The sequence below is a fragment of the Pteropus alecto genome, unplaced genomic scaffold (genome assembly GCF_000325575.1).
Source record: "Pteropus alecto unplaced genomic scaffold, ASM32557v1 scaffold74, whole genome shotgun sequence".
NCBI lineage: Eukaryota > Metazoa > Chordata > Mammalia > Chiroptera > Pteropodidae > Pteropus > Pteropus alecto.
In genome coordinates this window covers 4,333,520-4,348,143 of record NW_006436291.1, presented here as the reverse complement: position 1 = coordinate 4,348,143, position 14,624 = coordinate 4,333,520, and the positions used below count along the sequence as shown (strand labels likewise).

The following is a 14,624-nucleotide window of genomic DNA, read 5'->3' as shown; positions in this document are numbered from 1 at the left end:
TTTTTTAACCAACTGTATCGAGAAACTTTGAAAAGCTCTTACCTCTCGGTTGTCTGCCACGATAACCAGCTCTACGTACTTAGTCATCTTGAGGGTCTCTCTCTTATGCTGTGAAAAGGAAACGTGGATTTAATTCCCCTGTATGCTTCCTGGGCCTCCCAGGACACTGTCACCGTCTTGGGACCCAAGCTCTCTAGCCAAGGGCAGCTCTAGCTTCACCATCGCCAGCCCCACAGTCCCTTTCACCTCCCAGCTCACTTCCAACCTCAGTGACCCCGTAGAACCTTCTCCCCACAAGTGACCAGTTTGCATTTCCATTCGGGAGATCCCTGTGAAGGACTCGAACCCCCTCACTGGAGCGCTGACTGTAGGGTCAGAATGAGCTGCAGCAGAAACACGCGCCTCAACGGGCAAACCCGAGCTCTCTCTGGAGGAGGAGCCAGTCAGTGGACGTTCATTTTGGGCCGTATGTAGCACATCTGAAGATCACTACAGAAAATGTTGGCAGTCAGTGTCCCATGTCCCCTCTGCCTTCTCTGGTCCAGTTTTGTGATTTGAGAAAAGTGGAGGAAACTCTAATTTGAGCAGGTACCACATAATCCTTCTGGGGGAAACGCCGCCAGCGAGCTTATTTCTAACGGCTGATGGTTTAAAAATCTAGTTGGGAGCAATGGAAGACGCGTGGTCTGGAGGGCAGGGAACAGCCAGGCCGGTAAACAGGGAACAACAGTGCCATGTGAGAAAGGGGCCAGGAGGAAAACGAGAAAAGATCAACAACAACGACAGAGAACAGAAAGAAACAGCGTCAAGAAAAAGAAAAGACAAAAATACGCCACTGGAGAAAAGGGATTTGGTAAGAGCGAAAGACTTGAGAAATCGTGTCTCAAGGGCTGGGGGATGGAGCAGACCCAGACTCTAAAAGTATGAACCGCCTCTCACATAAAGGCGGCCTCGGAAGGGGGTTACGTTTTAATCAAGTTTCCTCGACAAACATTTGCACTCTTCCATGACTTACTGGGAGAATCCCAAAGGCCTTTTTTTTTAAGGAAAAAAGGAGCAATTCATGGAGGGTGGTCTCAAAAAGCAAACATTCAAAAACAAAAAAACAAAGCCTTCTGTTTCTGCAATAAAATGCAGTTGGAGGAAATGGAGGTTGAGCTGGTCATGGTCCTTAACGGCTGATGTTGCTGGTTTACGAGTGAACTTATCACACACACTGCTTAACGTTCAAAACTTGTATGTTCTAACCACGCTTTCGGACAAGAACAGAAACGACCAAGGCATGCTTGGAATCAGCTTTCTCGTCACATAATCCTGAGGGAAACATCTTTTATAAAACAAATCCCATCAGTCCGGAATCTTCCAAACAGATTTTTACAAGGAAAATGTTTTTATCATAGCAGCGTTCCCCCTCACTGCCCAGCCGTGCTGATTCATGAATTTAGGTAACCCCAAAGAAATCTGGAAGCCTCATGCAGGAAGAAAAAAATAAAGCACCACGAAAGATATAATTTCTCATACTTTTAGAACGTTACGAGGAAAAAATGTCAAGCTTTGTAATTGTAGGTCGTAGGTGTGTTTTATGGTGATAACTACGTACTAATAAAGGAAAAAAAGATTAGCCCTAGGGGTATCCACTGGGGTACACAAAATGAGACACCTTCTCAAGGCGTGAGGACCTGGCCCCTTTTCCTTACTGAGGTGCGAAAGAAGCAGAAATTTCTATCCGCCCCGCAAGCCCCTGATCAGCCATTAACAGATTCAGCTAATTATACGGAAGAAAATACGGCTCTGTAAATGAAAAAATAAATTCATCTCCCATCGAAAAACTCAAGGAAAGGGCCCTGGTTGTTCAGACGTTTACACCTTCGAGACTGTGAAGCGGCAAAAATCAACAGCCAGGGACTATTTCCAAGTGGCCTTGGATCATCGTTCAGAAAACACACAATTCCAGATAATGAAAACAAACACGTGAGCACCATTTCCCTGTCTCTGCAGTTTTCAGAGAAGCCCAAATTTTCTCACGAGTTCAGAGAATTGCAAGCTCAGAGAGAAGCTAACCACATCATCATAGAAAGCCACGGGGGGGTGGCCGGCTCGGGGTCACGAAGGTTCGTTTTCCCATCAGCTGCACTCACCGAGGCTTAAATCGCCTCCACGTGATCGCGACCTATTTGGGCTGTCCAATTCAAAAAGTATCATATTTAAAAGTTTTGATGTGCAGAGCAACATTCGGAACTGGCGGCTTGATTAAATGTTCATTTTGGGGGGTTCTAAACAAAAGCGCTTCCACAAACGGGTAGGAACGTAAGCCTCTGCGGAAGGCCCAGCAGCCTCTGCGGCAAGGTGCAGAGCGAGGCACCCTTGAGTCTTTCCCAAGAGGGAATCGGTTCCCGGGCCTCTCGAAGTCATCACGGCCAAGTTCCCAGAGATAGAACGTCCCCCAAACATTGTTGCAATGAGACCTCTGGCACTGGGCGGTAACGTGACCAACTGAAGTTATAAAAGTGTTGGCATCAGGGTGACAATGGATTCTCATTGGAACTCTCTCTCCATATGGGCCAGACTATGTGTATGGGGAAGAAATCCGAGCGCCGCCCTCAGGAAGCCCCCCTTCTGAGAGATGCGTGGGAGAAGGGGGGACGATAAAGAACGAGCAGACATCAAGCATCGTCGGGGAAAAGCGCAACGCAGGAAATAAACGGGGCTCTGCGGCTTGGATGGAGTGGGGGGTGGCGGGGGCAGGGACCGAGCTGGCTGAGACGTGAGGATGAAGAGGAGAAGGTACGTGTGTACGTGTGGCGGGAACGGTGTTTCGGGGAGCTGGAACGGTAACGGCAGAAGTCCCGAGGTTGGCGAGAACGTGGAGGGCCGTAGTGGCAGGCGCAACGGCTACAGTCTGGTGAGCGAGAGAAGATGGGGCACGCGAGGCTGAGGCGTGTGCGGGACCCGGGGCCATGGCAAGCGGGAGAAAGGTCATCTACGGTCTAAGAGCAGTGGGGGCTCTTGAATGTGAGATTTTGAAAGCATCACTGGCAGCTGAGAAGAGAATGGAAGCTGAGAATGCAGGTGAGAGCAGGTGACAGTTTGGGGCAGTGAGGTGGAGACAGACAAACCGATTCCAGCTGGGTCTGGTACAACCGAACAGCAGACGAACACGACCGATGAAACCAAGGCAGTGTTCTCACAGGTGGCACACTGAGCTAGTTAAACAAATCGCGAGTCTGGTTTATCTCCCTCCGAATAAGGAAAGATCGTCATTGGCTCAAGCAAGGTGCCACACCTTGACTCTGAGGCCACTTCATGAATATTTATAAGCCGAGCCCTGCTTTCTGCTGGGAAGGGTCACCGCCACCGTCCTTCCCAATGACTTGTGTGGGGATGAAGCACACTGGTCCAATCGGTGTGGGATAGAGCCTCTGGGGCCAGGCCAAAGCATGGGCGGCAGCAGAACTAACCAGCAGAAGAGTCAATAAGCTGGAAGCACCGGCTGAATCCGATGAACTGAATATTAATAGGGAAGTACCGAAATGAAGTCCAAAAGACCAATGGCACAAGTGAGATCTGTTACTTATTAATCCCGAGTTTTAATCGATTCAAGACTCAGTAGGAACCCACAGCTGCAGGTTTTGGAGCCCAGCTCACACTGAGAGATGCTGAGCCGAGGGCCGAGGAAGCGACAGTGCCGCCGGCTGTCCCCAGCGCCTCGCTGTGAGAAGGACCACGGCAGCAGAAGAGCGTGGCGTGGTCTCCTCGAGGAGGTCCGGAGGTGAGGGTAGCTAGGTTAGAGAGGAGGGCAATGTGCCTGCTGTCATTGATGAGTTTTCAAATGCTTCTGGCCAGTTCTTAATATCCCACTATTCTTAGGCTCTACATATAATACTTATTATTATTATTATTATTGCCACTTCTACCGCCGCTATTATGGTAGTAGAAACTCACGGGTCCTAGAAACTCAGAAGCAACAGCACAGGGCTGTTTCAGAATGGCTGCAGCGAGGAGACACGCCCGTGTCACCCTGACGTGCTGTCCCCTTTGTCCTCAGCAGCCGAAGTGAACATTGCTTTCTAGAGGAGGCATCGACTTTTATGTTAGACTCATCATTATCCCTACCGACAGAGGGGAAACACAGCCCAGATAATCCCTAAAGAAAGGATAATTAAAAAATAATTTACATTTCCCTTTGGGACGTTAGTGATTTGCCCCAGCAGCAGACTTACAGGCGGCGCAGGGCGCTGTGGAATTGGTTTGCGTTCCTGCGTGCGTGGCCGATGGAAAGGGAAGGGGCGTGGGGTGGGACAGCTGAGTGGGGAGAGCACTCTAGACTGGACTCAGAAGCCTGCAGAGGGGAGACCTGGCCATGGAGCTGCCTGCGGGCGCCCTTCCAGGAGCAGCTTGGGGTCCCGCTAACATCTAACGGAAAGCCTTGTAAAAATGACAAACGATAGCTCCAGCTTAGATCATGGCCAGCGCATACCCTGCGTGCAGATTTATTCCCGCAGCTCCGTGAGGAGGAATGCAAATATCTGCAGAAAAATCTCAGCCTGCAAAACAATTTTTGCAAGACAGTTCACATTTAGTAGGGGCAGCAAAATGCCGGGGAAAAGCAAATTCAGTTGCTGCATTGCATAAACAGAATGAGCGAGCTGCAGTTACGTTGATTTCTGGGGACGGAATAGAGGCCATTAAGGCGAGGCAGGTAAGTGGCATAGAACCTGACTCATTCCGACCGCAGGTGCTTCCCCAAACTGTCCACGACATAATTCCAGTTCCCACACATTCTACTTATTTGAAAATTATGTTTCGTATTGTTTTCATGATATAATTGCTCTTTAAGTCAAGGATGGTTTTCCCTTCCATAAAAACAATTACAACTATTTTCGGAGAGAAATATTGAGAAAGGAGTCGAGCTGCCCGAATGCCTTCTCTTTTCAATTTAAAGGTTCATTTCCACTTTGGCATGCATTGTTACCGGAACAACATTTTTATTCAGGCTTTCCGCATTTCTCCACAAATCAAAATGACGAAATTACCGTGCCCATCACAGTTCTAGAGAGCTGTAGGCTTTAAAGAATTAAAACATGGCTGGCAAGTATGGCCCAAGCGCACGCTGCTACATGAAATGCCAAACACATCTGAGTGTTATTTAAACTGTCAGGTTATAAATCTCGTGACGTGGATGACACGGAGTCAACGAGGGACTTGAAACACCTCGGAAACAACATGCAAACGTTGTACTCGTTTATGACTGCGAAAGTGACGGCTTCGTCACATCTTACCCCAGGTCTGGGATCAAAGGCCAGAGGGTTCGAAGAGTAAAATAAACATGTCCTGGGACCAGGGAGGCTGGTCTTTGTGACCCCAAGTCTTACATTTGTCACTCTAAGACGGGAAGGGGAGGAAAGTGGGAGGAAACTCTCTTGAGCCTCTGGTGATGTGTCGTGGGGGGATTCGTCAAGCCCTGAGATTCAGATACAGCCTCCCCCACTGAGTGTCAGTGTCAAGGTGAGTCACAGTCCCTGACGGGGTGATCATCTCCTCCTGTGTGATGGGGAAGCAAAGAGGTTCTGAGCACCTGCCGCGGAAGATCTGGGGAGCATGTTAACAAACAGAGGGAGTTAGGGAGACGTGAGCCCAACGCCAGGACGGAGAGAAAATTAAAACAAAATTAAAACAAAAACTCCAGGAACCATTTAGTTAAGCGCAGGTGAGGGGAGCACTTGCTACCCACAGGTATGAAGGGAATTTTAAGAATGTACAGAAATCGTTTAGGACAACGGTTTCGATTTGAATTTAGAAAAATGATTAAGAATGAGCAAAGAGTATTTATGAAACGCTGAGCATTAGGCAGCATTTGCGTCAGGAAATGAGTTTGGTGCAATCTTGTTTCTGCTTTGTCAAGTGTACGGACAAGTGACGTCACATCTATGACGTCTCTATTTCCTATCAGCGGAGGAACAAGAAAACCAGAGGCGAAAAATCCGGAGGTTCTTGGTAATTTCCTCTCTGGTTGTGCTCATTTAAATTCCGGGCCTCCTGACAAACGTGGGGAGCGGGACCCCTGCTCTTTGCTGTGGCCTGTTGAACCCACACAGTACTGGACGTATTGTGGGGGTCACGGTGTTGTACCGCGAGGTGTCTGCCCGGTGGGAGGGGGCTCTGCCCGGTGGGAGGGGGCTCTGCAGCCCAGTTCCAGGCTCCTCCCAGCGCCGCGGAAGGGCCGGCCCGGCGGCTGATGGGCAGGAAACACGGGCTGTCCCGGGAGGTTAGAGGGCAGGCACCGTGGCAGGGACTCCCGGGTCCCACCGCATGGGCAGACTCGGTTCACCTGTGCACAGGTACGTGGGCAGAGACGGGGAGCGCTCTGCAGATCGTAACGCGGACCCCACTGCGAAGTGGACCTGCCCCGTGAAGCCTCGCACGGTCCTTCTGCTCCGTCCCCGGAAGCTGCGGTCGTGGGCCATTCTCGTGCAGTTGATCGTGGTGGGCGCCACCCTGGGTCCAGGCCCACAGCAGGTGCTCACCGACGATGTCATCAGTGGCGACTCCATCGTCCTCTGAGCTCGAGTGCACCCAGCACAGGTTAACATGTCTGGGGCTGACATTTGCAATTCAGGGATGGTGGTGTCACTGTTTGATTACACTCTGCCCGCATGACAGTCACCCCCAGATAAACTGGGTGACCCCATCCCCAGACACAACAACCAGATGGAAAAATTTCCCCAGATGTCCTAACACCGGGTGTCCCTAGCCGCATCCCCCGGTCCCCAGAAACACAACACTGGGTTTCTCTCTTACCCTGGTCTCTCGCGTCCGGGAGGGTGATGGGAGGCTGCCATCCGCAGCGAGGCCAGAAGTGCTGGCCTGTGACCCGCATGGTCCCCAGACGCCTGTCAGGGTCTCCGCTGGGAAGAGTTTGTATCTGTTGGTGACATTTTTCAGCGGTTCTAAAACGTAGGTTTTGTTTCCAAATGTAATAAGTCCCCTGTTGAAAAAAGAAATAAGAAAAAATATACAACTTTTAAGGATATCTTCTTGTTTGTGGCCGAGACCCAGTTCTTAACCAGAGTGAGAACGAAAGGAGAAATATCAATTTCTTCGCGTGTTCCGGCTTTCATCGGAAAGGACATGTCCGTGACGTACGTTTCCATTGATTCATTTTGCAAATCTTTTGAAAAGCAAGTCTAAGAAATTATTTTTTTTTGATTCAAATACTTTTTGGTAAAAAATAGATTTTATATATATTATTTTTACTTCTCATACATTGCTAGGGAAAAGAGTTGAGAGAAAAAATGTTTAGAAAATAACTATATCTGAATGAGCACACACAATTCAGAAGGGAAATCTTTTTTTTTAAAGGAAGACTCCTACATTTGAATTATTTACCCTGATCAGCTATATTTCGCAGATATTTGAAAGGATTCTGAAATAAAGTTGAGTGTAAGCTTATGCTTTTTTTTGGTGGGAGATGTGCTCATAAAGGCCCCAACGTAAGTGCACAAAGCATAGAAGCCCTCCTTGAAGGCTGAGGTCTGTCCCCTGGGTCCATCTTGGCTCAAGATGGCCCGTTCTTCATAGGAGTTCAGAGCACCTTCGGGAGACGTCTCAGCCCTGAGGTTGAGAAGGTGGTCTTTGGAATCTGGCGGCCTGGATAAAGTTCCAGCTCTGCCACTTACTAGCGGTGTGACCTTGACTTCTATAGCCTTGGTTTCTTCGTCTGGGAAATGGGATAATCACATGTACTTCTCCGCGCTGCTGTGTCATCCAGTTAAAACTTTTAGCCTAGTGGAGGCCGAAGTCAGTGTTTAAATGGCAATAACCCTCTTTGTTATTGATGAGGGCAGATCCATGGATCAAGCTTCTGTCATGTTATTCCAAAGACTGAAAATTTCAGGAAGGGCCTATGCTATACATTAACACATCTGCCACAGGCTAACCGTGGCTCCCTGATGTTAAATTCAGCATTAACTAGACAAATATACTTCCGGGAATGATGATAACTAAACCAAACCCTTGAGCTCCCATTTAGATCTGGGAATGAAAGTATAAATTCTTCTAAAACTTGGACAAATTTGCTAAACATTCTAATCTGCAGAGACGGAAGGTGGTGTTAGGCCGTGGACCTCAATGTATGTCTGACCTTCTGGAGCAGGACAGAGCTGAGGCCGGGTCCCACTCCCTGGAAATGACCGATGGCAGCTTCCTTCCGGTGACAGGGAACATCGGCCTGTCTGATGGTCTTTGTTTCTCTCTTTTCCAAAGTGGGACAGTAAAGTACCTTAACTTAAAAGGCTCTTTCTGATGTTGAAGAAAGGATTTTCTTTGGAGAAATGGCAATTTGAGTAATAGGAAACTGGCCACTCCAAGGCTACCCACACATCTGGCAGCTTCCATTATGTAGCAACGTGACCACGATCTCTCCACTACAGAAATGCATAAAACTTCATGCAATATTTATACATATTTTATTTATATCTGTTGGTTGCATAAAATTTCATGCAAAATTTATATATTTATTTATACCTGTTGGTTACATTTTTCCTTGTAAACTCATCTGATTGTAAACAGACGGTTTATTTTATTTTTCAATTACAGTCGACATTCAATATTAGTTTCAGGTGTACAGCATGATGGTTAGACACTTGTATAATTTATGAAGTAATCCCCCTGATAAATCTAGTACCCACCTGGCACTACAGTTATTACAATATTATTGACTATATTCCCTGTGCTGTACTTTACATCCCTGTGACTGTTTTGTAACTGCCAATTTGTACTTCTCGAGCCTTTCACCTTTTTTTTACCCAGCCCCCAACTCCCCTCCCATCTGGCAACCATCAGTTTGTGCTCCGTATCTATGAGTCTGTTTCTGTTTGCTTTGTTTGTTTATTCTGTTCTTCAGATTCTACACATAAGTGAGATCATACAGCATTTGTCTTTCGCTGACTGACTTATTTCAGACAGCGTAATGCTCTCCAAGTCCATCCCTGTTGTTGCAGATGGTGACCTTCCATTCTTTTTTACGGCTGAGTAATATTCCACGCATCTATGTACCACATCTTCTTTATCTATTCATCTATCGATGGGCACTTAGGTTGCTTCTGTATCTTGGTTATTGTCAGTAACGGTACAGTGAACACAGGGGTGCAGATATCTTTTTGAATTAGCGTTTTGGATTTCTTTGGATAAATACCCAGAAGTGGAAATACTGGGTCATAAGGTAGTTCTATTTTTAATTCTTTGAGGAACCTCCAAATTGTTTTCCGTATGGCTGCACCAATTTACAATCCAACAACAGTGCACAAATTTTCCTTTTCTCCACATCCTCGCCAGCACTTGTTTGCTGATTTATCGATGACAGCCATCTGACAGGTGTGAGGTGATAGCTCACTGTGGTTTTAATTTGTGTTTCTCTGATGCTTAGTGATGTTGAGCATCTTTTCACATGCCTATTGGCCATCTGTATATCCTCTTTGGAGAAATGGTAAACAGATACTTTTAATTCAGTGACTCTTAAACTTCTTTGAGCTATGAACCTCTTTATACATCCTCAGAATAATTCACATACGCATATACCCATAATATTTTGCAGAGGGTCAGCAGACTCGGGACTGTGGCTGACGTGCATCGCTCCAGGTTTAGGGCTTTGATTTTCATACTTAGTTTAGATTGCGTCAACCCATAGGTCTGAGTACACACGAACCCGTAAACAGTTTAAAAAGCTGGGTGCTCCACCAGTGTCTTTCAGACAAGCTGAGCTCGTTTCCAAAGGAGCAACCTGGAAGGTGTTCCCGTGTCATGCATTATTGCTCGTTTACTTCAGCCACTCACTCATCCCCTGCTTATTGATGGCCCACTTGTGAGTGACTATTTACTTACTCCTAAATTTTAATAAAATGACAGTATTTCTATACTCAAATGGTATGGAAGAAAGTGGTTCGAGGTACTTAAATATTTCTTTTGAACACAGCTGGTGCACACATACACGCCGATCAATTCATCGTTATTCACCCAGTTTACCCCATCAGTCCTGTTTCGTGAAGCATTATAGGCAGTGGGGGAAACAGGTTATGCCCAGGACACATCCTAACCGAGAGGATGACACCACGAGACATGGGAACATCAGAATCCACTGGAGAGCCGAGCTGGGTGTTACCAACACACATGACACTTAAGTGTCGAGAGATGGGGGGCCAATATGGTCTGGCTATTTTCAAACCCCGCAGATTGATTAAAAATTATGATTTATAGCTCTTCTCTTGTGTTCTCTGCCTCCCTACACCCCCAACTAATGGCCCCGTGTACCTCCAAGCAGGTCATACAGACGTGATTTTGGTCATCCGCTCTGTGAGTGGCGGGGGGGTGTCTCTTTCTTTGAAAAGTTTCTTATGAAATAAAACAGATTTCTAGTTTAGAATGGCTAAAAGGGGATTTTGTAAAAATTAAAGTCGATTTTAAAAAGCCTAAATCAAGAAAGAGAACTTTAAAAACATAGGCCAGAGGAAATCGGAAGACGAACATGAAAACAGATCTGCTAGAAAATCAGCTTTCCTGCCCTAAAAAGAAAACGGCACCAATATTTCATTTGGTAGTACGACATTTTCTATTTTGCATTGGATTTAAACAAGCTGACACTTACAGTAAAACATGTCACTAAGTTCTAATCATGAGAAGCAAGTTACTGAAAAAGTTGTTCCACTTGATGGAAAGTTTCTAGAAATGGTTACTTAGTCATAAAAATGTTCTCATATCTCCTTTTATCTTTTAAGTCATCCAAAGGCCAGATGTTGAGAAAGCGGGGTGAAGTCTTTCCTTTAGCTCTGAATAACTGGCAGCCTACACTACGGCATAATTAAATAATTGCATTGGACCGTCTTGGCTATAATTAATCATTTAGCTCTAGAGATTGCTGCAAACCACAGCGGACACAAAATTCAAGGACCTGGGGTTTCAGAGTTGTAAAATTTTGATGTTCTCACAGCCCTTACTGGCCCCAAGCTAGATAAGCGAATGTGATTTAAGTTGAATGTCAAAGATATTTAGTTGTAAACTTGGAGTTGGAAGTATCTCAGAGTATGGAATGTAAGTCCGGCAGACTTGGAAAGTGGGGTTCTTTCCCCGTTGGTAGAGTAGGAGGAGAAAGGTTAGAAGACAGTTCGGGACAGTGTGTGGGAAAGATGAAGACTGTGGGTGCCTTCCCTGGGGAGTGGATGGACCGGCCATCGTGGGAAGGGGCGAGGCCACGTTCTGGGGCAGTGAGTTGGACATGGTGACAGAGGAAGAAGAGAAAGGGTGGCTCGGGGTGATGAAGGCCACCTCTTTGGGCGTTCCCTAGGATCCAGGCTCTGGGCTCTGCCCGCTACGTTTATTATCCAATGGATCCCCACATAGCTGCAGCTCTGGTCATTGTCCCCAGCATCAAGGGCACGCAGGTGGCACGAGGCAAAGCTGGCACCCGCTCTGTGCCTTGTGTCCAAGGCTTGGGCTTTCACCCCGCTGCTCTCCTGCCTCCTTCCAGCACTGCTTTGAGGGGGACATGGGGCCCGAAACAGGGACCCGTGTAATGGAGACAGAAGCCGCATGGAAAGCGGCCAGAGAAATGGAGCCGCCGCTTCGAACACTGGCGGCCTCGCTTTAATGCTGGGATCCTGTCCGTTTCCCTTCAACGAACATGAAGAGGACACTATTCACTTTTTAAGTTGATGTTGTTAGCTTTCGGAATGAAAACTCAGGAGACATATATTTCTTCTAGACGAGCTTTTGTTCTTCTTAAAATTCAGTTTTTAATCTCCAAAGCGACGGCGCATCAGACAACGATGCAGCTTAACGCTGTTGATCTTACTATGATTTTCCTTACTGGTCCCAGGAAAGCGGGAGAGGAACACGTGGACTTTTGAGTACCTGTAATCAGGTACCGATTAGAATACATGAATCATTCCGGCTAGTTCCATGTTCAACTGCTAATTTAATTTCCTTAAAAAAAAAAAAAGTCTTTACTCTCAATATCCTGCTGCCGATCGTAATTTAGCAATGCAGCTGCCATGAATTTAATTTCAGTCCCTTTTTGGAGGAGCTCATGGGTATCAGGTGAGATGCCATCTCACAGGTTTGATACATGGCGACGGCGGCGATGCTGGTGAACACATAAGCACCTCGGGGCTTATTCCTAGTCGGTAATTTCCATGTGAACTACTCGCGTACCATCCAAACAAATAGCCAGTCTCCCCCGCCACGTGCGAGGCGCCGGGCTGACTCCCGTGGATCACATACGACATCTCACCCGTGGTTCCCATTTCAAATGTAATTCATGACAAGGTTTGAGAGGCATGGCAAAAGGTTAAGCTATCGGAAAAGATTTTAAGAACGGTTATCACTGATACATCAATAATTATAATAGCAGCTGTGACTCATGAAGAGCCCACCCTGTGCCAGGCTCCTTTTTAAAGTAACAGCTTTATTGAGAAATCACGAGCCTTTAGGCTCACGCACATTAACGCCTGGGACCCAATGGTTTTTAATATGTTCACTAAGTTGTGCAAACATCACCACTGTCTAATTTTTGAACATTTTCCTCACCCGCAAAGGAAACCCGGTACCCATTAGCAGTCACTCCTCTGTCCCCTGCCCCCGTGAGCCAGACTCTTGAGTGAGTCCTTTGCTCTAATATTTATAGCAATCCTGTAAAGCAGGCATCGTGAGCCGATTTAACAGGAAGCCAGTGATGACAGCCCCAGGTCACCGCGGTGGGTCGAATAGTGTCCCCCTCCACCATACATGCCCAAGTCCTAACCCCCAGAACCTGTGAACGCAAGGGTCTCTGCAGATGTGATTACGCTTAGGATCTCAAGATAAGATCCCTCTGGATTGAGGATGGGCCCCCGATTCAATGACGTGTGTCCTTACAAGTGACAGAAAAAGGGGAAGACACCGAGACATAGGGATGGAGACCATGGGAAGATGGAGGTGGACACTGGAGCGATGTATCTGCAAAGAACACTGAGGATTTCAAGAAGCCACCAGGAGCCGGGCAAAGGGCACGGGGCACACTGTCCCTCGGAGCCCCCAGAAGAAGCCAGCCCTGCCGATGCCTTGATTTCAGACTCCTGGCCTCCAGGACTGGGAGAATAAAGTCCTGTTGCTTTAAGCCACCCCGTTTGTGGCCGTTTGTGATGACAGCCCTAGGAGACTCACACAGCTCCACAGCTGCTCGGTGGCAGAGCCAGGATTCCCCAGATGGACCTGGCTCCTGAGCCTGTGTCCTGGCCCTTGGCCACCCTGGATGGTCAGCCTCTTCTCCTGTCACCGAGGGCTTGTGCTGGGGAGGGAGCACCTGATTTCTGAGACGCCAGCGTAGCTCAGAGCTGCCACAGACGCGGGTCGGCCCAACACCGGCAGGAGGGCTGGCGAGTGACCTGCGCAGAACGGGGGCCTCGAAGGGGTTTCTGGAGGAGGAAGATGACTTGGCGGCGTGGGGAGCAGGGGGGCCAGGCGAGAGAAAGGTCAGGGTGGGCTCAGAGACGCCGTGGATGTAGGGACATGTGCCCGTGGGTGGCGGGAGCCTCAGAAGGAAGGGGAGCGTGGACCTGGGCGCAGTGAGTGGCAGGCGAGGCCCGCGCGGCTCCGTCCGCGGCCTCCATCCTTTACCTTGGCTTTGGGCCTCGGCTGTGTTTGTGGCCTCATCTCGCATTCGCCTACTCGCCCCTCACGCAGACTAGAACTCTGCCTCTTACGCACCTCGAATCTCCAACCGCCGGACTGCGCTCTTGCTGTCCCGCTGTCCTGGGCCTCCCCCGCCTCCGCGCTCTGCCCGACTCCGCCCGCGTCCTGTGTTGGAACTGCCGGTAGCCACCCCTCAGGCCTCGCAGGTGGCAGGCTGCTCCAGGGCCAGGGCCCTGTTCTGTCCTCTCTGTCCCCACCTGAGGCCTGGCACTGCTCCTGGGCAGCCTGCAGCTGGAATGGCCTTCCAGGCTGACGCGTAACCCTCGAGGCCCAGGTCAGCCTGAAGTCCATCGGGATCCCCAGCGTCTGGGTCCTGCTGCTGAGCTTCCGCTGCGGTTTCGCGCACACCTGCTTCTAGAAACTTCTCACACTGCGACGTCTGGCGGCTTGGCACACCCAGGCAGCGTTCTCCGTATTTATTTTCACGTCCCAGCCCCGGCATGGGGCCTGGCACCATCAGGAGGTGAGTAGGCGATCACTAACGCCCGCAGGAACATTCGTGAACGAGCACGTGAGGGAAGGGGGGCTTTGCCGTGGAGGCCGGGAGGGAGCCGTGTGGTTCAGCGTGCAGAGGGGCGGCAGGACGTATGATACGATCGAGAAACACAGCCTTCTGGAACGTACGAGACGGCTGTGAAGGGAAGGGTGGAGGCAGGAAGCATGGGTGGGAGGCGATTTAAAAATCTTGGAACGAGGGCTGATCCAGGGTGGCGACGGGGGAGCGGGGAAGCAGAGATAGATGGAGATGCTGTCAGGGGCGGGGCTGAGGGCTTATCGAACATCTCCGGAGGCTGAGCCCGTGAGCCCGAGATGGGCTGGGTCTTTCGTGGAAAGAGGTCAGGAGAGAAGCCAGTCTGGGGGCCCGGAGGAGTTCGAATTTGGACATTTTTAACTTACAGTGAGGT

General features: G+C 48.8%; 1 protein-coding gene across 1 annotated transcript in view; it reads right to left on the bottom strand.

Annotated features, from left to right (window-relative positions):
- The window catches only part of ADAM12 (ADAM metallopeptidase domain 12), a 270,213-nt gene that overhangs the window by 79,855 nt on the left and 175,734 nt on the right, over positions 1-14,624 (bottom strand). Inside the window, exons 6-7 of the mRNA XM_025047549.1 lie at positions 6,799-6,985; positions 43-108 (exon numbers count right to left, since the gene is read on the bottom strand). Coding sequence (XP_024903317.1) covers positions 43-108; positions 6,799-6,985 — 253 coding nt within the window. The remainder of the gene's footprint in view (positions 1-42; positions 109-6,798; positions 6,986-14,624) is intronic.